This window comes from Pipistrellus hanaki, assembly GCF_964339955.1.
Source record: "Pipistrellus hanaki genome assembly, chromosome: 3".
Lineage (NCBI taxonomy): Eukaryota > Metazoa > Chordata > Mammalia > Chiroptera > Vespertilionidae > Pipistrellus > Pipistrellus hanaki.
In genome coordinates this window covers 154,127,559-154,152,847 of record NC_140505.1, presented here as the reverse complement: position 1 = coordinate 154,152,847, position 25,289 = coordinate 154,127,559, and the positions used below count along the sequence as shown (strand labels likewise).

Genomic DNA, 25,289 nt, shown 5'->3' with positions numbered 1-25,289 from the left:
CATTTTACTTTTTACCCAATCCCAGAGGTTTCCCCACTTTGCTTTCTCCCATCTCCCTAATCTATTACCAATGGATTTCATGTAACCCACTTATCAGGTATACTGGCTAATAATGTGGATTTTTTTTTCTTTCAATAGATGGAGTTACATATATCTATACTATTAATAATAAAAGGGTAATATGCTAATTAGACCGGACATCTTCTGGTTATCCGGTTCTCCTTTCAGACAAAACCACAGTGGTGGTGGGGCCAAGGCAGAGGCGGTTAGGGGCGATCAGGTTTTAGGGGAGAGCAGGTGGGGATAATCAGGGCAGCAGGGGAAGGAAGTTAGGGGCAATTAGGGCGGTTAGGGGCATCAGGTTTTAGGGGAGAGCAGGTGGGGATAATCAGGCCAGCAGGGGAGGGAGTTAGGGGCAATTAGGGCGGTTTGGGGCGATCAGGCAGGCAGGCAGGGAGGTGAGCGGTTAGGAGCCAGCAAGCCAGGATTGGAGAGGGTTCAGGCCAGGCTGAGGGACACCCTCCCCCGCACAAATTTCATGCTCCGGGCCTCTAGTGTTGATATATATTCAATTTAATATGTATGCTATTTTGTTGTATTGACAGCAAGCTTCAAAACTTTATATGTTAAATTTGCTGAAGGTATTAGTATCATAGATATCTTTACACTTAAAATGTCAAATTTTGTGCCAAAAAAAGAGCATTTGCAAGAAGTTTTAATTCATTACTTAATTTTGAAGAAAAAGTTATCATATACTTTGGCAAGCTTATGGTGAACATGCTTCATCTCAAGATACTTGTGAATGCTGGTTTAAACGCTTTAAAAATGATGACTTCGATGTGAAAGACCAAGAACATCCAGGTTAACTAAAAAAGTTTGAAGACCAACAATTACTAGCATTATTGGATGAAGTTGTGTGTCAAACTCAAAAACAACTTGCAAAAAGATTAAATGTTGCTCAGCAAACAATTTCTGATCATTTACAAGCAATGGGAAAGGTTTTAAAGGAAAGAAAATGGGTGCCACATCAACTGAACAAAAGACAAATGGAAAGCCGAAAAGTCATCAGTAAAACGTTGCTTCAACTGCACAAAAGAAAGTCTTTTTTTGCATCAAGTTGTGACTGGCAATGAAAAGTGGATTTATTTTGAGAATCCCAAATGCACAAAATCATGAATTGATCCAGGTCAACCATCAACATCGACTGCAAGGCCAAATTGCTTCGAAAAGACAGTGCTCTGCGTTTGGTGGGGTCAGGAAGGTGTGGTGTATTATGAGCTTCTAAAACCAGGTGGAACCATTAATACTGATCGCTACCAACAACAAATAATCAATTTGAACCACGCTTTGATTGTGCAATGACCAGAATGTTCCAGAAGACACGGCAAAGTAATTTTGCTTCACACACTTCAGAACCAGTTAAAGACGCGCTAAAAGGTCTTGCCTGGGAAGTATTAACCCACCTACTGTATTCACCAGACCTTGCTCCTTCAGATTACCACTTGTTCCGATCGATGGCACACGCACTTTCTGAGCAGCACTTCAGAACGTACGAAGAAGTGGAAAATTGGGTCTCTGAATGGTTTGCCTCAAAACAAGAAAAGTTCTATTGGGACGGTATCCACAAATTACCTGGAAGATGGGGGAAATGTGTAGCTAGCGGTGGACATTACTTTGAATAAAGCACTTTTGATATTTCTCTTGAAACTATCGTGTTTTCTTTGATTACAAAATCTGCCGTTATTAACAGGTACATCTAGTACATCTCCTACTTCGGTAGTAATTGATAAAAATAGGTGGAAAACCACCGTTCTCTGGAGCACTGTCTCAGTGCATTCAGATTTTGCTTCCCCACCGTTGTCAACAGTTTGGCTCAAATAAACTCACAAAAATTCTTTACAGGTTTGAATGTTACTTATGTTAACGAAGCCAGAGCCTTTATGGAACCTAATGTCAGGAGCCCATCACCTCTGCCATAATCTCTCCTTCAGAATAACATCGGGAAGTCCAGCTCACACACAAGGGCACAAACACTAGGAGGCAGAAATCAATGGAGGCTGATGGGAGAGTAAACAGGACTCCGCCCACAGGAGGGGGGAGGAGGAGGAAGGGGGGAGGAGGGGGAAGGGGGGAGGGGAAGGAAGAGGGGAGGGGGCAGCAGCGCAGTGAAGTGCAGCTGTAATTCAGAGACTGAGCAGAGTGCTTCAGTGGGTGGACAGGTGCTGTGAGAGGACAGCAGGGCCTACCAGGCGTAAAACCTTTTATTTTTAAAAATATTTTTTATTGATTTCAGAGAGGAAGGGAGAGGGAGAGAGATAGAAACATCAATGATGAGAATCATCGATCGGCTGCCTCCTGCACACACACACACACACACACACACACACCACTAGGGATTGAGCCCAAAACTCAGGCATGTTCCTTTGATCAGAATCGAACCCGGGGACCCATCAGTCTGCAGGCCGATGCTCTATCCACTGAGCCAAACTGGCTAGGGTTCGGTGTAAAACCTTTTAGCCCAGACTTGTGAAGGTGGGCTTTATCTGGAGGAAGAGCAAAAGCTGGAGGCTAAAATTTAAGATTTGGGTTTAGAAAGATTATACTCCAGTGGGTAGGGAGTGAAGGAGAGAGAAAGAGGGAGACCAACGGGGGGGGGGGGGGGATTTGAACTACGGCAGTGACGGAAGAGGTAAAGTTATGTGTAGAGAAACTGAGAGGGCAGGGCGGGGCAAGGATGAGCTCCCAACTCCGCCCCGCAGGGCGGAGTTATCCCTAGCCCTCAAAACCCCTGGACTGGGAGAAATTCGCTCTCTTCCGCCATGCTGCCGGCGTTGGTGGGAAGTGCACATGCTAGCATGGTGAAGGCTCTTTTGTTTATTGCATCGTACTTGGCTCCCTGGTGGTCCTTGGGGGATCACGAAGTCTGGGCATAACAAAACGAAGGTCTAGAATCCATGAGATTGAAGGACTGCTTGCTTGTCCCTGTCTAGAATACATGTTCAGAGAGGGTGGAGGTCTGGGGTTGGGGGTGTCTCTGGGATCCCCGGGGCCTGGAACCCTGGCTTTAAAAGAATGAAGTGCTGCCGAAACCGGTTTGGCTCAGTGGATAGAGCGCCGGTCTGCGGACTGAAAGGTCCCAGGTTAGATTCTGGTCAAGGGCATGTACCTGGGTTGCGGGCACATCCCCAGTAGGGGGGGTGTGCAAGAGGCAGCTGATCGATGATTCTCTCTCATCGATGTTTCTAGCTCTCTATCTCTCTCTCCTCCTCTTTGTAAAAAATCAATAAAATATATATATTTTTTTAAAAGGACACTTTGAAAAAATAAACAAATAATAAAAAATAAATAAAAGAATGAAGTGCTGCCCCCAGGTGTCTGGCTTGAGTCACTTGGCAGAGCCATTCTCTGAGGCATCACACACGGAGAACCAACGTGCCAGTGGACGGAACCAAGGCTGGGCCCCCCTGAAGCCGCTTTTTGGGATGTCCATTCTGAGCTGTTCACTAAGAAACAAGACCAGAAGGAGCCTCTGACCCTCCCCCCTTTCCTGCCCAAGAGATTCATAGAAACCGGAAGGGAGTCCTAGGAAGCGGCCTCGGCCTAATTTGAATTAAGTGTGGTAAACAGGAGGGCTTCAGGGGTGCCATTAGCTGGATTACCCCCCACCCCCACCCCTTTGTTCCTAAGGACTTTCCTGCCCCGTGTTGGGCTCTTCCTCAACCACCTGGGACTCACCCATTCTCACTTCTGAAACCCAATGCCCCTTCTTTGTCCCCACAATGCCTTACATCCCCAATGTCGCCTCTTGGTCCTTGGGATCGTCATGCCTAAGTGAACTTACACGTATGAGACATTTATTTCCTCCTGTCACTCCATCTCCTGTTACTTTGATCGTTAACCCAGCCAGAAGAACTTGGAAAGTGTGTGTGTGTGGGGGGGGGGGGGGAAGAAAAGTGGAAGGAGAGAGAGAGAGAGAGAGAGAGAGAGAGAGAAAGAGAGAGAAAGAGAGAGAGACTAGAAATATTTAACTTTGAGATGCTTTGTGGGACATGCAAAAGTAAATATGCAGCAGGCAGTTAAAAGGTGGGGGTCCATGCCAAAACCGGTTTGGCTCAGTGGATAGAGCATCAGCCTGCGGACTGAAAGGTCCCGAGTCGATTCAGGTCAAGGGCAATTACCTTGTTTGCGGGCACATCCCCAGTAGGAAGGGGGTGTGCAAGAGGCAGCTGATCGATGACTCTCTCTCATCGATGTTTCTAACTCTCTATCCCTCTCTGTAAAAAATCAATAAAATATATTTAAAAAAAAAAAAAAAAAAAAAAGCTGGGGGTCCGAGGAGCTCCCCAGAGAAGCAGCGAGAGAGGCCGGTTTGAGAATCAGGCGGGACGTGGATCCTGTGGCCCCGGGTCAGGACACCCTGAGCGGCAGCAGGGCTTTCAAAGACGGCGGAAGAAGAAAGGCCAATTGTCATTCACAAAAGAAAGCCCCGAGTGTGCTGCCAGAGAGGAAAGCCAGGAACCATGGGAACCCGGAGGCACAGGGGCGAGCGAGGGGCTCGGCCGGAGGGGCAGGACGAGGAGCCCGGCAGGGGAAGCCCGGGCGGGCGGAGGGAGGGGAAAGAGGAGGGTTTTCCAGAAATGCAAACCACTACTCAGTATGTTAGCAAGCACCACTGCCACTCCAAACTCCGCTTAGAAACGCACAGACATACAGACACATTTAGACACCAGTTCCCCGAAGTTGGTCTTTGTAGCAGCGACGTGAGAGTCGCCGGGAGGCGTTTTAGAATGCCGGTTCCCTGGGGCGGCTCAGCCCCGTCCATCCCTCCCCTGAGAGGGCGGCGGGGAAACGGTCCTGTTTCATAAAGTCACCAAACGACTTTTTAAGTGTCATGAAGTTTTGAAATCATTCCTTGAAACCTCTAAGACAGTGGTCGGCAAACTCATTAGTCAACGGAGCCAAATATCAACAGGACAACGATTGCGGTTTCTTTCGAGACCCAAATTTTTTAGACTTAAACTTCTTCTAACGCCACCTCTTCAAAACAGACTCGCCCAGGCCGTGGAAGAGCCACAACTCAAGGGGCCAAAGAGCCGCATGTGGCTCGCCAGCCGCAGTTGGCCGACCACTGCTCTAAGCTCTACCGTTGCCTATTTTACTTAAGTCCTTTTCGAAAGATTGACCGGGCGGAAAATGCGTAGATTGCTGGGAGGGGCTGATGGCTCACCTTCAGACTTTAATAGGAGACGCTCAAGCAATCAAGAAAACAAACTCTCCCCACAACGTTTAAAAACCACTCCTGGAAGACTCAGCCTGCGTGTGTAGGCGAGAGGAAGAGGGAGCGGGCTTCCAACTACAGCGGTCCGTCCCCCCCGCGCCCGTCCCCCGAGGGGCCGGTGAGAGCCACGCACACCCGGGGCCGGTGCTCCCCGCGGGCTGGGCGAGTCCTCTTCCTTTCGGGGCCAACGAGAGGTCGGCCTCCCACTGCTCCTGGGGAAAGGCCCCCTGACCCTCCCGCCTCCCCGGGCTCAGTGCACACGGCCTCGGCTCCCTCTCCGCCTCCCTCTGTCCCTGCACTTTCACTTTGTCCCCCAGCGGCCGGGGAAGGGCCTCGGCGCCCTCAGGGACCCCTGGCCCATAAGAGGTGGCACCCTGCAGGGAGCCTCTCCGGGACACTCCCTGGGCTCAGCCTCCCCCCACCCCCCCAAACTCCCGACCAAACCCCCATTCCACGCCCGCAGCGACCCCCAGGGACTTACCTCGCATCTCCTGGAAACATCCTTCCAAGCTCCCCCTCACTCCTCCTGCTTCTCCAGGACTTGAAGCGGAAACCCGCCGTTATCCCATCCCCGCCTTTCCCCGCTGTCCTTACAGACAGGCCCGCAGGTGTGTCACGTGTCGGGAGCATTTCGTTGGCATCAGGAGAGGAAAACAGACGCGGCAAAGCCGCTCTCCTCCCTCCGGGAGGCCTCTCAGGGTTCGGGAACCCTCCCGGAGGCTCAGGTGTGGCACCCTCAGGCCAAGCTCCCCGCACAGGTGCTCCGGCTCCAACCCGGGCGGAGGGCCGGCCTCGCCGCCCTCTCAGGGCACCTGCCCACCGCGACCCTCTGGGTCCCACAGAGTGCTTCTTAAACGTTAGTTCAACCTCCATCTACCACAGAGAGAGGCCAGGGAAAATGTCATTTTTATTCAACTGAGATGGTAAAATAATAAAAATAAATAAATAAAATGAAAATGAAGCCTGATGATACCCAGTTGGTGCAAATTTGCTGGGATCCTGATTCCTTTGTGAACTGCCCGAGGGGTTCTGAGCCAAGAGCCTGAAACATGTGCCCAGCCTTCAGTCCAGTGATCCCACCGCTGGGAAAACACCGTAAGGAAACAATCAGGAGCTGCAGCCGAGGGTGTCTGAGCAGAGGGCGTGCGCTGCAAAGGCAGAACGGAGACAAACTGGAGGGCACTTCGCAGGCGTCCCCCTGGGGCTCGGCTCCCCGCCTCCCGCCTCTCCGCGGCCATCGGTGCAGCCAGCCCCGCAGGCCTCCAGGTGGCACACACGGAAGCACCTACTCGGCACTGGGCACTTGGCCAGGAAACAGGACAGGTGAGTGCCCAGTGCCCCTGGAGGAGGTGCTCACCAGAACGCATGGCCTTCAAGCAATTCAAACATTGTCCACATGATGCTTTTTTGGGGGGGAAGCAGGTTATACACTGTACCACCCCCATTGTCTCACACCCCCATTCTCTCATCCCCTGCCCTAAGCGATTACCAAACCCTAGCCCTGGCTTCGACCTCTCCTTTCCTTTTCAAAAGCAGAGCCTGAGGCTCCGAGGTAACCTGATAACAGCGGAATGAACGGGAATGTGGAAATCTTCCGATTGGTTTATAGTTCCAGGAAGTCGCAGGACTTTGGGCAAATCACTTCACCTCCGGGGCTGTTTCTAATCAGAATAATGAAAGAAGGGGTGGGACCAATCCTTCTGGCTCTCCGAGCCCAATAATTTTTGGCCGGATGACAACCATCCATAGACACCGGGGTCATGACCCGAGGCTCCAGGGAGGGAGACCGAGCCCCTGGAGGACCTGGGTGTTACAGGACGGAACAAGGCAGCAGGCCATCCGGATTGGCCTGCGGTCAGGGAGGGTGGGAGTCCTGCAGGCTCAGGCCCAGGCCCACAGCTGGCTTTGGGAAGCAGGCAACATCCTTCCTTAGAATTATTATTTCATACTAATCAGAACAGCTAACCATCATTGGGTGCTACTGGGTGCAAAATATTGCATAATCGATTTACAGTAACCTCACTTTCTCACAACAAAAGTCCAAGGTCCAGCCAAAGCCGGTTTGGCTCAGTGGATAGAGCAGTGTTTCCCAACCTTCTCTCATGATGAGAATCACCTGGTGGAGTTGTTAAAACACAGATTCCTGAATCCCAACTAAGAAGTGCTAAACTAGAATTTTTGGGAACATATAGGTAAAATTGTATACTTAACTAGTGCTCTAAGACAGATTTTATATACAGAGCACTAAGTTAGGTATGCAATTTTACCTATATGTTCCCAAAAATTCTAGTTTAGCACTTCTTAGTTGGGATTCAGGAATCTGTGTTTTAACAACTCCACCAGGTGATTCTCATCATGAGAGAAGGTTGGGAAACACTGGGATAGAGAGTCGGCCTGCGGACTCAAGGGTCCCAGGTTCAATTCCGGTCAAGGGTGTGTACCTTGGTTTCCAGCACATCCCCAGTGGGGGGTGTGCTAGAGGCAGCTGATCGATGATTCTCTCATCGATGTTTCTAACTCTCTATCCCTCTCCCTTCCTCTCTGTAAAAAAATAAAATATCAATAAAATATATATTTTTTTAAAATGTCTGAGGTCCATTCTGCTCTTCCCATTCTTAAGGCAAAACGCAGACCACTGGGGTTTTGGGAAGTCACAGTGCCAGTGGCCAGGCCGGCACTTTCTTTCGCTGACAGGGCTGTGGGACAGAATCGATTTTACCCTTTCCTGCTGAGGGAGGCAGGAACCCACCTGCGTTCATCGAGGGTAGCCAAGGTGGTCAGGGTTTGCTGGTTACCAGCTGGGAGGCCGAGGGAACTCACCGAGCGCAGGTGAGCAGGGTTGCGGAAGTTCATAAAAGGCCTGGAAATCTCCCGGAGCCCCAGCTTCCATTGAGAGGCCCCCCCCTGCCCCCCCCCGCCCCCCCGCCCCCCCTGCCCCCCCCCCCTCCCCCCCGCCCCTGGCCTGGTTCCTGAGGTGCCCTTCCCTGTCTGGTAGGTTCTGAAAACGCCGCCGGGAAGGAACAAAAGGCGCCCTCTGCCCCGCCCCTTAGCGGAGAGAGCAGTTTGCACCTCAGAGGAGCCTGACCCTCTCGGCAATTTCTGTAGGGATTTCCTGTGACCCGTTGAGATTTGTTGGTTGGAAACAATAAGGAGCCTTTGGCATTCAAGTCCATTTAACTCAGGAATCTGAAAAGTCATTTCAGTGTCAGGGTTGTGCGAGCTCCCTGAAATGGGACGTGAGAATGGGTGCATTTTCTGGGGAGAGTGTTCCTAGCTTTTCTTGGATTCTCACAGGGAGCGGGAGGAAAGAAGAAATGATTTAACTGAGAAATGATTTAACTAACAGAAGGGGGTTGGGGAAGAGACTCACAGGAAAGACTTCACAGAGGCACGATTTTGAGGACGGCGAAGAGAGGGAGCTAACGTTTCTTGAGCTCTTTACTCTGTGCCAAGCTTGTTCTAGAGCTAGACAATCATTTCTGAGCATTAGTTAATTCTTTTTTTTATTATTATTATTGATTTTTTACAGAGAGGAAGAGAGAGGGATAGTTAGAAACATCAATGAGAGAGAAACATCGATCAGCTGCCTCTTGCGCACCCCCTACTGGCAACCAAGGTACATGCCCTTGACTGGAATCGAACCCGGGACCCTTCAGTCCGCAGGCCGATGCTCTATCCACTGAGCCAAATCAGTTTCGGCAGGATTAGTTAATTCTTATAACAACCCTATTTAGGTAAATAAGATTATTATTCTGGCTTTGTAGATTCATTCATTTAGTAAATATGTATTGGTACCCTGTTTCCCCGAAAATAAGACAGTGTCTTATATTAATTTTTGCTCCCAAAGATGCGCTAGGTCTTATTTTCAGGGGATGTCTTATTTTTCCATGAAGAAGAATATGGTACACATTTATTGTTAAATGAAAATAAAGAAAATTTATTACCTGTATACGGTACGGTAGTACGGTAGTTGTCAACACAAACCAGACAAACTGTGAATCCTACCGTATCAAGAATTTACTCATTTATTCAATAACAATCATGTCATCATCTTCTGGAACATCATCATAACAATCCAATTCCTGAATTTCCTGGTGAACTTCTTGTGACTCCATTTCTTTCAGAATCAGTGGACCAAATCTCTCGTTTAGCCTAGAGGGGGGCGGGGGGGGGGGGGCTTTATTTTCAGGGGGATGCCTTATATTTCACTCAGAAGGAAACCTGTAAGTAGGTCTTATTTTTGGAGGATGTCTTATTTTTTTAAAAAAAATATATTTTATTGATTTTTTTTTTACAGAGAGGAAGGGAGAGAGATAGAGAGCTAGAAACGTCGATGAGAGAGAAACATCGACCAGCTGCCTCTTGCACATCCCCTACTGGGGATGTGCCCGCAACCAATGTACATGCCCTTGACCGGAATCAGACCTGGGACCTTTCAGTCCGCAGACTGACGCTCTACCACTGAGCCAAACCGGCTTCAGCCGGAGGCTGTCTTATTTTCAGGGAAACATGGTACATAGTGCTATGTATCAAGCACTATTTTCACAGCTGGGGATACAGTCGTTAACAGGGTGAAAAATTCGTCCTTTCTTGGAGCTCACATTCCCATGGGGAGTCAGATGAGCAGCCGGTTCACAGAGTTAAGTGATAAGCAAGAGTCCTCCGGCAGCAAGCAGGAGAGATTTGAACCCAGGCACCATAGCATCAGAAACTGTTTTTTGTTTTTTTGTTTTTTTCTCTCTTTTTTTTTTTTTTAAGGGATGGATAATGACTTTAAACAACTGAAAACTAGCTCTAACCTGTTTGGCTCAGTGGATAGAGCATCAGCTTCCGGACTCAAGGGTCCCAGGTTCGATTCCTGTCAAAGGCATGTATTTTGCTTGCGGGTACATCCCCAGTAGGGAGTGTGCAAGAAGCAGCTGATCGGTATTTCTAACTATCCCTCCCCCTTCCTCTCTGTAAAAAATCAATAAAATATAAAAAAGGAAAGTTAAAAAAAATAAATTTAAAAAATAAACAATTGAAAACTAAAAGTTCCTGTGCAACAACAAAAAAACACCAAAAATTAACAGGAAAGTGAGGAAATATTTGCATTGTATAAAGCAGACAGAAAAGCTTAAAGCATGTTTTCAAACCTCAAATCCAAAGATGCACATTATAGTGAAGAAATGGACAAAGATCACTACAATGATTCAGAAGAGGAAATATGAATGATCCATAATGTTGACAGTGGCTTCCTGAATTACCATCAAAGCAACCTGTTCATTGCTTGCCCATTCAGAGGGATCATTACCTTGATGGAACTTATCAGAGGGCAAAGGGCAACGTCGGGGTATTTACTGAGGTTTTAAAGACAAGTCTGAGGCAGGTTTTTCTCTGGGGGAGGGAGGGTTGGATAGGATTGGGTAGGTTCATAATGTAATAGTTTAGGAATAATGGACACAGCCGGGAAAGGAATTTGAAGAAGGGGAGGCGTTATTATGATAACAGCATGCCCTGTGGAAACCTAGCAGCTAAAATGAAAGCCGGCTTTCTTGGAAGGAGTGTGGATGCAGTCATGTGCTTTGAAGGGGTTCAGAACAAGTCTCCCCAGAAAATGACACTTTGGCGTGTGGACTACTTTGAGCTAAATAGACAATCAAAGCCTACAGAGACCGAGGGAGAGCTTATTGCCACTCCTTTAACTGCCCAAAAGAATTGGGGTGGCTGGCCTAGCCCAGGAAGAAAACTATCACCAGAGGTTACTACAGAGAGTATGGGCTAGGTGTGGTGGGTGGGCGGGGGACCGAGGCAAGACCTGGAGATCAAAGTCCTCTCTCTGTCCTCCCATCTCCATGTCCCACTGCACAGCATGGCAACCATCTGTTTACCAAACATTTGCTCTTCCCATCTCCCTGTGAATGGTCTTCCTTCCCTTTGAAGCCCTAGACACCTGCCCCCTCTTAGCCAGAAGGGCATATAAGCTTTTTTTTTTTTTTTTTTTGCCAGGTTGATTGACTGTGGGTCTCATATTCTTTTTTTTTTAATTTTTTACAGAGAGGAAGTGAGAGGGATAGAGAGTTAGAAACATCAATGAGAAACATTGATCAGTTGCCTCCTGCACACTCCCTACTGGGGATGTGCCTGCAACCAAGGTACATGCCCTTGACTAGAATCGAACCTGGGAGCTGTGAGTCCCCAGGCCGACGCTCTATCCACTGAGCAAAACTGGCTAGGGCGGGTCTCATATTCTTATAATTAAATGTTTTCCTCCTGTTAATCTGTGTTATGTTAATTTGATTATTAGAGCAGTCAAAGAACCTAGAAGAGGAGAAGAAAATTTTTTTTCTCCCCAACAGTTTCTTCATTTTAGGCATTTCATCATTGACCTGTGAACACTGTATACCTGACAAAAGGAAATTTGCTGTGTGTGTGTGTGTGTGTTTCTAAGGCTAGATTGTTAGAATTTGTCCAAAAAAAATTTGCTTCGATTGAGATGAACATCTGATTTGCTTTCATTTATTTCAGTCTGCAAAATTATTGCTTGCTTTTTGAATATTAAACCAATCCCTTGATAAATCCAAATTAGTCATGCCATCATTTTTATCACTGAATTTGAATTGATAACATTTTGTTAAGAAAGTTTGTATCTATGTTCACAAGAGTTGTTGGTCTGTATTTTTCTTGTTATTTGCTTGGTACTGGTATCAGGGTAATGCTGGCTCATGGAATGACTTGGGAAGTATTACTTTGGTAAGGGCTGAATTGTGTCCCCTCAAAGTTTATATGTTAAAGTTCTAATCCTTTAGTATCTTTAGAATGCAACTGTATTTGAAGAGAAGGTCTTTGAAGAAATAGGGTAGAATGAGATTATTAGGATGGGCCCTAATGTAATATGATTGGGGTCCTTAGAAGAAGAGAAAATGGAGACACAGACAAGTACAGAGGGAAGGACATGTAAAGACAGAGAGAAGACAGCCATCTATAAGCCAAGAGAGAGGCCTCAGAAAAAAAGCAACTGCATTGCTTTCTTGATCTGAGACTTCCGGCTTCCAAAATTGTGAGAACATAAATTTCTGTTGTTTAAGCCTCCAAGTGTGTGGTACTTTGTTATGGCAGCCCTAAAAAACTAACATGTACTTCATCAATTTTTTGAGGTCGTATAGAATTTTCATTATTTCTTCCTTAGATTTTCTTTTTAAACCCTCACCTAAGGATATATTTTTATTGATTTTAGAGAAAGAGGAAGGGAGAGGGGAGAGAAAGAAGGAGAGAGAAACATGGATCTGTTGTCTCCCATACATGCCCTGAAAGGGATCAACCCCACAAACTGGGTATTTGAACCCAAGAGCCTTTGGTGCACAGGATGACACTCCAACCAACTGAGCCACATTGGCCAGGGAGCTTCCTTAAATGTTTGATAAGATCCACCAGTAAAGTTATCTGGGCCTGGATTTTTCTTTGTGGGAAGGTTAACTACAAGATTAATTTCTTTAATAGACATAGACTATACAGGTTATCTATTTCTTCTTAGGTGAGCTTTGATAATTTATAGCTTTAAGAAACATCATCTAGTCCACGTTGGTGGTATAGTGGTGAGCATAGCTGCCTTCTAAGAAACATCATCTAGGAGAAACCAAAATGGCGGCATAGGTAAACACCTGAATTACCTAGTTTGCACAATCACTTCAAAACTACAACTAAAAGATAAAACGGACATCATCCAGAACCATAGGAAGGGTGGCTGAGTGAAAATTCTACAACTAGAAAGGAAGAGAAAAGCACACTGAGACTCAGAGGAGGTGTGTGGAAGTAGAGTGCAGAGGTATGGAGGTGCGCGAAAGGGCTGGCAACTGAGGGCACGATTGTCTTTTTCAATCAGGAGGGAGACACAAGCTCCTGACTGCTCTACACTCCAGTTCTGGGTGAGACTCTGGGGACCCAGACTCCTATGGGGGAAACTGGACTGTTTGGCATCGGGCCAGAACATAAGGGTGGCTTTTTTCTCAGAGGTGTTTGCAGCAATAACGGCACAACACTGAGACCTGGGACTTTTTAGAGTAGGGCTGAAGGTCAGCCATTGCTGTTTGCTCCGCCCTAGTGATTCCCTGAGACCCTGCCCCACCCAGTATACAACCCCATGCCAGCTATGGGCAGAGGCTTTTGCATATGAATGGCCTGGCCCTTTGCAATCTAAAATTACCTAACAAACTGCAGCTGAGACAGTGAGACCCAGAACATCCAAAACAAGGACCAAGGCTCCACAGCAGCTTGCATTGCTTCACAGCTGGGCCTTATCTGGGCACCTCCAAACGCCAAACAAGGAAGAGAAATCTGGAGATCTCTCCATAGCTCCTGCTGGGTGGCCTCAGGCAGAGGCTAAATTAGCACATCCTTATAGATCCAAGAGCCAGTGTACCTAGTGGTCAGAGTGAGACCATCCAGATTACAACTCCTCAGATCCATAAGGGACACACTCAGGGGGCAGACTCAGTGAGCACCAAAGCCCCAGTGAAGCAAGTCATGCCCCATAAGGATGTCCCTAGCACAGAAATTCTCCCATCATAGACACAACTGATCCTCACACCAATTGGCCTGGAGATCAGTTCCTCCCAGTGATACCAACAACAATCAAGGCTTAACTACAACAAGACTGTGAACACAACTCACAAAGGGGAGCACCAAGAGTGTCCACCACTGGGCCCTATAAGACACCTAGCACACAAAGCCACTCTATCAACACAGGGAAGCAGCCAAAATGCAGAGACAAAGAAACAGGTCACAAATGAAAGAAATGGAGGAAAGCAAACTACTGGATATAGAGTTCAAAACCACGGTTATAAAGTTTTTCAAGAATTTTCTAGAAACCGCTGATAAATTTAGTGAGACCCTCAAGGATATGAAAAAGGACCAACTAGAAATTAAGCATACACTGACTGAAATTAAGAATAATATACAGAGATCCAACAGCAGATTAGAAGATCCCAAGAATCAAGTCAAAGATTTGAAATATGAAGAAGCGAAAAAAACTCAACTGGAAAAAGCAAAAAGAAAAAAAGAATCCAAAAATATGAAGATAGTATAAGAAGCCTCTAGGACAACTTCAAGCGTACCAACATCTGAATTATGGGGGTGCCAGAAGTAGAGAGAGAGCAAGATATTGAAAACCTATTTGAAGAAATAATGACAAAAACTTCCCCTACCTGGTGAAAGAAATAGACTTACAAGTTTAGGAAGTGCACATAACCCCAAATAAAAGGAATCCAAAGAGGACCACACCAAGACACTTCATAATTAAAATGCCAAGAGCAAAAAACAAAGAGAAAATATTAGGAGCAGCAAGAGAAAAACAGTTACCTACAAGTGAGTACCCATAAGATTGTTACCTGATTTCTCAATAGAAACTATGCAGGCCAGACGAGAGTGGCAAGAAATATTCAAAGTGATGAATGGCAAGAACCTACAACCAAGATTACTCTACTCAGCAAAGCTATCATTCAGAATGGAAGGTCAGATAAAGAGCTTCACAGATAAGAAAAAGCTAAAGGAGTTTATCATCGCCAAACCAGTATTATATGAAATGCTGAAAGATATTCTTTAAGAAGAGGAAAAAGAAGAAAAAGGTAAAGATAAAAATTATGAACAACAAATAGATATCAACAAATGAATCTAAAGATCAAGGGAATAAAAAATCTGATGAACAGAATATACTGGTGAATATAATAGAATCGGGGGTATAGAAAGGGAGTGAACTGACAATTCTCTGGGGAAAAGGGGAGTGGGGGGTGTTGGAAGAGACTGAACAAAAACGTACACATATGGATTAGGACAGTTTGGGAGGGGGGATAAGGGCATAGGGTGGGGAGGAAACTTGGTGGAGGGGAGCTGTGTGGGGGGAAAAAAAGGAACAACTATAATAATCTGAACAATAAAGATTTATTTAAAAAAATAATAATAAACTTAAAAAAGAAAAGAAAAATCATCTAAATTGTGAAAATTGCCAAAAAGTTATTCATGATATCCCCTTATTATCCTTTTAATTTTTGTAGGATCTGTATTTATGTCACCTCTGTTATTCTGGATAATTGGCAATTTGTATCTTGTTTCTTTTTTCTCTAATGACCTAGCTACAGGTTTATCAATTTTACTGATTTCTCAAAGAACCTGGTTCACTGATTTTCTTTTTGTTTTGTTTTCTATTCATTGATCTCTACTCTAATCTTTATTATTTTGTTTCTTCCTTTTTTTTTTTTTTTTTTTTTTAGTTTCTTAAGGTTATTGACTTAAGACTTTTTTTCTAACATGGGTATTCATTGTTATTAATTTCTCATAAGAGCTGTTCTATATGCACTCACAAATTTGGATTTTTTTTTGTTATCACTCAGTTAAAAATACTTTTTGCTTTCACTTTTGATTCATTTTTTGACCCATGTACATCACTAATTTCCAAACATTGGAGACTTTACAGATATATTTTCACTGATTTCTAATTTAATTCACTTGTGTCGAAACAACATACTTTGCATGATTTGAGTCTTTTAAACCTACCAAGGCTTGTTTAGTGGCCCCAAATATAGTTAACCTTGACAGACTGTTCTTTGTGTACTTGGAAAAAATTGTATTCTGCTATTGTTGAGTAGAGTATCAACTAGGTCAAGTTGGTTGATTGGGTTGTTCAAGTCCCCTATGTCTACTGGTTTTCTGTAGAGAAAGGGATGCTGAAATATCCTACTTTGAGAATCTGTCTGTCTCTCATTGATTCCATTGATTTTTGTTTCACATACTTTGAAACTTCGCTATTTTGAATAGGATGTGAGAAACCGAGAGAAAGTTTTGAGGCATTTAAGTATCTAAAGTGGGAGTTAAAGGGGGGACGTGCATAGGGATCCAGGTTACACAAGTTATGGATAGGTGAACAACAGACCTCAGGATTATTTTAATGAGAGGAGTATAGGGAACACCTGGCCCACATGCTAGCTCTAACTAGAGTGATTTTTTTTTTTTTTTTTTTTTGAGGTGTTGCTGCCTAGAGACTAATAGCTCCATCTAGGTTGTGATACCTGTTTCATTCGAAGTATAGTGCATCCAGGATAAAGAATCAAAGGAGTAAAAAAAAAAAAAAAAAGAATCAAAGGAGTTATCAAATATCTTAGGGTGAACCATTAGGAGCTGTTGACATTAGCCTTTGAGTTACAAAAATGTCAAGGATGTTTGTTCACTGTAGTATTTATTGTTCAGAGTAGTGAAACACTGGGAGTTATCTAGATGTTTTTCATCATGTTCAGAACAGTGAAAAATCTAAATGTCAAACTACAAATCATGTCACATCTATATGTAGAATTAAAATTGTTTTGGGAGGTTTCTTAATAACTTTCTCCCTTTGCGTCCTCACCCAGTTTTATGACAATAAATTCCATCTATAAATACTGGCAACTCCCAAATTTATATCTGAAGTCCAATTGCTCACAAAATCCAGATTCAGACATTCAATTACCTGTTCACTATTTCCACTTGGCTATCTAATCAATATATGAAATTTACAGTATCCAAACCTGAACTCCTATCTCCAAAGCCTTTCCTCCCCATATTCTTACTCATCTCAGTTCATGGAAATTCTAGCTTCTTTCTTCCAGTTGTTCAGGTCAGAACCCTTGGAGTCATTCTTGATTCTTCTTCAATAGTCTCTCACCTTCAATCCATCAGGAAATCTCTTGCTTTAGCTTCAGAATATACTCAGAACCCAGCACCTTTCCTCACCTTTTTTCCTACCACTGTGGTCTTTCTTCGAGATGGCAAAAGCCTCCTGACCTTAACAGCAGTTAATCAAGACTTTCAATTAGTATTATATTTTATTTTCTTTAAATAGATTTTTATTGATTTCAGAGAGGAAGGAAAAGGGACATAGAAATATTACAATGAGAGAGAAAAACTGATTGATTTCCTCCTGCACACCTCACACTGGGGATTGAGCCCATAACCTGGGCATGTGCCTGTCTGGGAATCAAACCATGACCTCCTGGTTCACAGGTCAATGCTCAACCACTGAAGCATGACAGCTGGGCTAAAGTCAGTATTTTTAAAAGGCCATGATGACAACTTGATACATCTGGACCACATTCAAATGAACATGGCGGACAGTCTGCTGTAAACTACTGCTTCACAAAGTATGGACACATGTGCTCTATCTTATCATCTTTTCCACCTGCATTTTTGCACCTCTCCTCTGCTTTCTCCTAACTGAAAATAAGGAGCTGAATAGTTGGGCAGTTACAAATGTACTAGAGGCCTGGTGCACGGGTGGGTTCCCTTGGCCTGGCCAGTGATCGGGGGCCAATTAGGGCAGAGGGAGGTTGGCCAGCGGGGGAGGGGCTGTGGGAGGGTGGCTGTGGGAATGCACAGCTCCTGTGTTGAGCATCTGCCCCCTAGTGGTCAGCGCACATCATAGCAACCGGTCAACCTGTCGTTCAGTTGTGTAGGCTTTTATGTATATAGATTGCCTCTCATCTCCAAATCTACCCTTGATTGCGTGCTCTGCAACATGGAGCGAGACCCTCTTGTGAACATTCCTCCTTTGCCAGCTGGCAAAACTGTCAGTAGACTGCACTGCAGAGACACTGGAGGAGGGTTTCTTTTCCTGGATCAGCTCTGCTACTCTCTGCCAGCTCCTGCAATGTGCAGGGCCTCACTCTCGTGCTACTCAGCATTTAACCTCACACTGCACCCCCTTGGGTGGCTCTGGAGTGGGTTTTACTGGTACAGCACTTCTCCATGGACATCTTCCCTAGCATCCCCAGCCCCCTCCAGTGGCTTCCCAGCAAATCCCAGGGTATGGCACCTCCCCGTAAATGCTCCTCTAGCTCTTGGAGGCAGATTCCAAACAAGTGCCAGCAGTGAGCCGAAACCAGTTTGGCTCAGTGGTAGAGCATCGGTCTGCGGATTGAAAGGTCCCAGGTTCGATTCCGGTCAAGGGCATGTACCTGGATTGCGGCCACATCCCCAGTAGGGGGTGTGCAAGAGGCAGCTGGTCGATGTTTCTCTCTCATCGACATTTCTAGCTCTCTATCTCTCTCCCTTCCTCTCTGTAAAAAATCAATAAAATATATTAAAAAAAAAAAAAAAAAAAAAAAGTGCCGGCAGTGCAGCATCTTGTCACTTCTTTGCCATCCAGTTGACCAGGGTGGCAACTGCTTTAATAAAGCTGCTCTCAGCCCGAGGGCAAGGCAACTCTTCATTCATCTCCCTCAGGCCTCAGGTTAGTAGTTGCTCCCCATATATGCAGTTCTTATATTTTCAGCATTCTTTAAAAAAAATATTTTTACTAATTTCAGAGAGAGGAAAGGAGAAGGTAGAGATAGAAACATAAGTGAGAATCACTGATCAGCTGCCCCCTGGACACCCCAAATCAAGCCTGCAACCCGGGCATGTGCCCTTGACTAGAATTGAATCTGGGACCCTTCAGTCACAGGCTGATGCTCTATCCATACAGCCAAACCAGCGAGGGGTCAGCATCCTTTTTTATCACTTATTAGCAAGTCACTCATTATTCCAATCTCTTGTTATAATTTTGACAGTTAATTTTATGTGTCAACTTGACTGGGCCATGGTGCCAGATACTTGGTTAAACCTTATTCTGAATGTTTTTATAAAATGCTGTTGTTTTTTCAGTGAGGTTAACATTTATACTGGTGGACTTAAGAGTACAGCAGATTACTCTCCATAATGTGGGTGGGCCTCATCCAATCAGTTGAAGGCATTCATAAAACAAAGACTGAGCTTCTCTGAGCAAGAAGAAATTCTGCCAACAGACTGCCTTTGGACTTGAACTGCATCTCTCCCAAGGGGTCTCCAACCTGCCTACCAGATAGATCTTGGATTACTGAGCCTCCACAATCGCCTGAGTGATTCCCTTAAAAATTAATCTCTTTGTGTTTACACACATGTCCTACTGGTTCTGTTCCTGTGAAGAACTCTAACGCACTTGCTCTGTTAAACAGTTTTAAGATTCTATAATAAAAAAAAAACAGAACAAAGTATCAATCCCACAGTTTTATTTGTAAAGAACAAAGCATGAAAAGTCATATTTAAATGTACTCCAAAACCTGAAAAACCCACGTCAGTTTCTCTGATATGTATGCTAAAGTGCTTGATATCACAATACTGTTCAAATTTTATATTATGTTCAGATGAGGGGGCGGGGGAAATCCAGTTCTGATGCATTTTGTTAACAACACAAGGAAAAACAATATAACTTAAATGCAGCAAGGCTCATTTGTTAAAAACATACACAGGTACATTTATGTATGGTTCCAGTGTAACACAGAGCGCTTTTTCCATGTGTTGAACACCTCCCGCTGATTGACAGCAGGAACTCCTTGCCAAGCCTCTCTGTCAAGACGTGGTTTTTGGAATAAAGACCGGAGCCACACATAATACATTCAGGTAACAGAATCAAGCATTATTCCCTCCCAGATAACCCAAGGATACCCTGGATTCCTTCAAATGAGGGTTTTTTTTTTTTTTTTCTTTTTCCCCAAAGGAGAGGAAATCTTTTGATGATATTTTTCTGGTTTTAATTGCTCAATGTGATATTTTTTTTCTGGATCCAATCTCTATTTTGCCCTTGCGAGGACCAATGGTTCCAGTAAGATCTGAAGGGATGAGGTTCTCCTTGGATTCCTCCAATCACAGTCCAACACCCTCTTCAAAAAGCGTGGAAATCAGTTCAGGAAATTTATATATAGGAATGAAGGGCTGAATACCTTATTATTTGTTTCTGTCTTCTTTCAAGCTAAATGGAAACGTAATAAATACTTACATAGGAAACAGGGATTTCGAAAGACGCAGACGACCCGGAAACAGGATTCGCGTTATAAAAAGCTGAGAGGAGCGGAAGACCCCAGTCTCCCCCGTGAAGGTGCCAACACTGAAATCTAAACAGCGAAGGTTCAGACTGTCCTTGCAACGCAGTGAAAAGGAGCAACTAGTTTCTGTAAACCTCACAGAGAAAATACTCACAGTTCTCAAAATAAAAATCTTCTGAAAAGCCACAATTCTCAGCAGAAGGAGATTCCGTTACTAAGCGCTATCCTCTCAGCGCCGTCAAATCAATATTTCCCTGGGGATCGGGGGTCCTCGTCTGTTTGCCTCATGTTTCGAAATAGCTTAGAGGTGTCAACATACACTACACACCAACTGTTATGCACACCCTACCCCTCTTTCACTCGCATCTATACACATCAGTGATTTATTGCCAAAAAAGGAAATAGACGCAATTCAGCGTTTCCACTGTGCCGTTCATGGAGGGTGACAGAGTTCCTGAAAGTGACTTTTGAAAAAGCCATGTGAAAGTAAATACCACAGGGTTACTGCAAAAGGTACAAACATTTCTGGAAACATGGAAAGTACATGTTAGAGGGAAATCGCAAACTTCTGCAAGTTTTGGGCCGCTTAGATGGAAGTCTTGCTCGCAGCGGGAAGAGGCTGGGGAGGCGCTGCTTCTCGGTGGCCTGCTTCCCACCACCCAGAGCCCACTTGAACCCCCGGGCACTGTGCCTCTGTCACTGCTAAGGTGCTGCCGGGCCCGGAGAGGAACTCACACCGGGGTAATGCTACTGGGTCTCAAAGGTTGAGGTGAGAAGTTTCAGGACACTTGAAAAAAATACGTTTCAAGAGCTGATATTTTTGGCAATTTAATGTTAAAACAATTTCTTTTTAAGCTATTATGCAAAAATGCTAATTATGGTTCCAGACATTAATTTTAACTTATTTTGAGGGGAGAAAGTCAATGACAAAATTTATTTTTATTTACTTTTACTTTGAGGTGTCATTATAAAGTAATATACTGATCTTAAAAATAAACAGAAAGGATAGCTCTAAACAGATATAGTCCTTGCAAGCCAGCTTGTGAGGCTATGCACATTTATTCTCAAGATTCTGCCGTTCTCCTGCTCAAAATAATTTGGTATTGGCTCAGACAATTATAAGCCACATAAGAACTAAATCGTATTTCTTTAGAGTTGTGTTTCTTTTTTTTTCTTTTCTTTAAGTGGTTTTTAAAATTGATTTCAAAGAGAAAGGGAGAAACATAAATGATGAATCATGGACTGGCTGCCTCCTGCATGCCCCACACTGGGGATCAAGCCCAAAATCTCAGGGCATGTGCCCTGCCTGGAACGGGACCATGACCTCGTGGTTTGTAGGTCTATGCTCAGCTCCCGAGCCAACCCGACTGGGCTGGAGTTGTGTTTCTTATGTGACAAATTCTGCTCGCATCCCTTTTATTAATTAACTTGGATCCTATGGGTTGCAGGCCTCTCAAGCAGCTCCTCCAGGGGCCCCCACGTGTCTGGAGCGCTGGCTGTCCCCCTGAATTCAGACAGATGGGCTCCCAAGGTGACCACTTCTAGGGGCCTAGTATTGTAGGGGGCGTGTCTCTCTCTCTTGACACCGGTCATCGCACTGCCCTAGTCCCGCTACACAGAGCAGGACAGGACTTTAGGTAGAATTCCCTTGGGGCATTCCCTTTTGAAGTAATGGTTTTATTCACGTACCCCCAAATCCAGCGTTCTCCCCATTTTCACAACAACGTGTGAACTGTTTGTTACAATGAGTATTAGTCCCTGTAAATGAGTACCAGGCATGAATATGAATCCCATTCCCTATCTGTGTCAGGGAAGGCATGAAGCCCTGGGGTGGAGAGACTGCTCAGATGAACGCTGAGGCCAGGCCCCTGCAGCCTGGTGTGATTAAAAAACCCGAGCCCTGGACCCTGCGTTATCGCTGCCCAGCTGTGGGAGTGTGTAATCTCTCTAATCCTTAAGTGTTCCCATCTACAAAATGAGACGGCCGGACTAGATGACTCAATCAGCTCCGCGGCCTCCCTGGTTCCCCGGAGTGCGTCAGAAGCATGGCCTCATGGGAAAGGGAGGGGGAACTGCGCGCCCTCCCCCCCCCCCCCCGCCCCCCCAATGGCTCAGCGTGTGGCTTCTGATCCCCAAAACGCAGCCTGAGCCTGGTGCCAGCAGGTTGAGGATGCCTCTCCCATTGAAGCATTTCCTTGTCCCTGAACAGCCACACCCCCAGACACACGTTAGCCTCAGGCAAGCGAATCTCTGGGGCCCAAGTCACCCAGAACCATCTTCTTAACCCCTTTCCATGGGTTTCTAGATGCTGGAACCCCCCTTTCCTCCCTGAGAACTAAGCTACATATCCCAGGGGTGGGCCTCGCTGCCCGGCTGCTCATATAAAGGGAGGGAGGCACTGGCTTCATTCATTTCTCCCGCCAGGAAGGGAGGGAGACAACACTGCGGGCTCCAGCGGGGACCCTCAGACCACAGGGTCTTGGGGGCCACGGCTCTGCGAGCACTGTCACGGCCAGCAGCGTGCAGCGCTCAGAGGGCGACAGGGCCTGCCCCGCGAGGAAGGCCCAAGGCGACCAGCGCACACCATGTCTGCCTGCCTGCCGATGGGACACCTCGCTGGGAAGTGACGCACAACCTTTGGTCTCTCAAAACGGCCGCCTCTGGTTCTGTGTGCGTTCTGCCCCGTGCCCGCTGGCTTTTCACCGCCGCTGGGCCAGCTGTTTCATGTGAGCAGGCCTCTCACAAAGCAGCAGAAAACCTGCCCTGAAACACCCAGAAAGGGGCCATTCTTTCTCTCTCCTGTTATTTGCATTATCTCGGTCAACAAATACTTTTCACAAAAACATTCCAAGCCACACCAAGCCCTCCTCCTTCTCAGACATTCCTTCCATTTCCTGAGAGGGGGCTGGGCACCCGGGAGGGGAGGGAGGGGAGGGGAGGGGAGGGGGCGAGGGGAGCCAAACAAAGACGGGCTTAAGGGGGTCCCTCCCTCCCTCCCAGGTGAGGGACCACTGCCGGGCTCCCAGGGCCAAATAGAAAGCGCAGGATCAAACGCCGGTTTGCCGTTATTATGACGGTGACATCTGCCCAAAGTACCTCCAATAACATGAATAAAAATGCTAGGAATGAAGTTGGTCTAGGCTAATCTTTCCGCAGAGTAAAGAAGTTATAATCCCACCATTTAACACACTTCTTGGGCCTTTGTGTGCTGCCTACCCAGTTAAGCCAAGCTCCTAGGGTTCCGTATTTAAAGTATTTGATTTATATCTTCATCTTCTGCCTAAAGGGGCTAGGGGGAACTTGCCCAAAAGAATGGAAAAGTGACTCAATTCCTACGTATGAAACCATTTGCAACTTAAAAGATACAAGTGCAACCTGGCTGGTGTGGCTCAGTGGTTGAGCATCGACCCATGAACCAGAAGGTCGCAGGTTTGATTCCCGGTCGGGGAGCTGGATCCCCAGTGGGCAGAGCTGTTTACATTCAGGACACAAAGCATCAGACCCCAGGACGGATGGCCACACCCTGCAATGCCTTCTGGGCTGCACGGTACTACACGCGTACTGGCTTCTCCCTGACTAGCACCGCTCCCCGAAACTCCCAATGCCTTTAAGCTACTTATTTCAAATCACAGGAATATTCAATCTAGTAAAAGTATCTTATTAGAGTAATATAATTTCTTAGAGAAGATAGCATATTTACACACATCTAACACATGAAAATACTCTATTTTATACTAAATTCCTGGTTCAAATGAACTACAATACAGCGTTTTGCCTTGTCTGCGGCGTGAGGACTGTTCCAATCGGGGCATACGGTGCACAGCCCCTGCAGGACTCACGGCCACGCCAGACACGCTCACATCGGTCCGTAGACGGGGAGGTTAGGGAGCCAGGGGTCCGGAGGGAGAGCTGCTGCCCGGGGTTACACGTCCACGCCTTTGATGAGCGACCCCTCTAGCACGAAGGTGAAGTCCTGGATGGTCTGCAGGATGCGGATGAGGGAGTTGACGGTCATGCGGTCCCGCAGGAGGGCGCTCTCTTCGTACATCCGGGTGATGGCAGGGCACTCGGCCAACAGCGGGATCCACTGGGGGAGCAGGCGGTCCCTGCGGCCCAAACAGAAACAGCCTGAGCGCGGCTGCCCGGGCGGAGCGCAGCGCGTGCCGGAGCTCGCACCGGGAGGTGTGGGGCTGGTGGAGCTCCGGGGTCAGCTGAGAGGACACTCAGGTCCAGAAGCTGCATCTTTCCTGGCGGAGAGGCTGCGGGAGCAGACCGTGCAGCCTGACGGGAAGACCCATCAGAGCCGAACAGGAGGCCATGTGGGCCATGAGGATTTCCACACATTAAGGAAATCCTCCTTTCCTATTTCACCACTTTTAGAAAGAGGCAGGATGTAATTTATATATATACACACATATATATGTATATATATACATATATGTATGTATGTGTGTGTATGTGTGTGTGTATGTATGTATGTATGTATATGTATGTATATATATATATATACACATACATATATATATATATATATATATATATATATTGAAAAACAAAACCAAAACAAGCAAATCCCTGATTTATATCTTCATCTTCTGCCTAAGGGGGGTGGGGGGAACTGCCCAAAAGAATGGAAAAGTGACTCAATTCCTACGTATGAAACCATTTGCAACTTAAAAGATACAAGTGCAACCTGGCTGGCGTGGCTCAGTGGTTGAGCATCGACCCATGAACCAGAAGGTCGCAGGTTTGATTCCCAGTCGGGGAGCTGGATCCACAGTGGGCAGATTTTTTTTTTTTTTTTTAAATCTGAGTAACTTTAAAAATATATATATATTCTATTGATTTTTTACAGAGAGGAAGGGAGAGGGATAGAGAGTTAGAAATACTGATGAGAGAGAATCATCGATCAGCTGCCTCCTACACACCCCCTACTGGGGATGTGCCCGCAACCAAGGTACATGCCCTTGACTGGAATTGAACCCAGGACCCTTCAGTCCGCAGGCTGACGCTCTATCCACTGAACCAAACCGGTTTTGACTATATATATATTTTTTTTTACAGGGTGTTAGACATCGGTGGCAAGGCATGCCAAAGCAGATGGACTTTTTGGGAGGGAAGCCTACATTCAATAGCAGGGATTTGCTTGTTTTGGTTTTGTTTTTCAACTT

General features: G+C 45.9%; 1 protein-coding gene across 3 annotated transcripts in view; it reads right to left on the bottom strand.

Annotated features, from left to right (window-relative positions):
• Positions 1 to 19,288: 19,288 nt before the first annotated feature.
• The window catches only part of DENND5B (DENN domain containing 5B), a 152,265-nt gene continuing 146,264 nt past the window's right edge, over positions 19,289 to 25,289 (bottom strand). For all 3 annotated transcript variants that reach the window (XM_084877839.1, XM_084877837.1, XM_084877838.1), the window contains one exon: positions 19,289 to 24,224. In XM_084877839.1, coding sequence (XP_084733965.1) covers positions 24,041 to 24,224 — 184 coding nt within the window. In that variant the 3' untranslated portion in view covers positions 19,289 to 24,040. The remainder of the gene's footprint in view (positions 24,225 to 25,289) is intronic.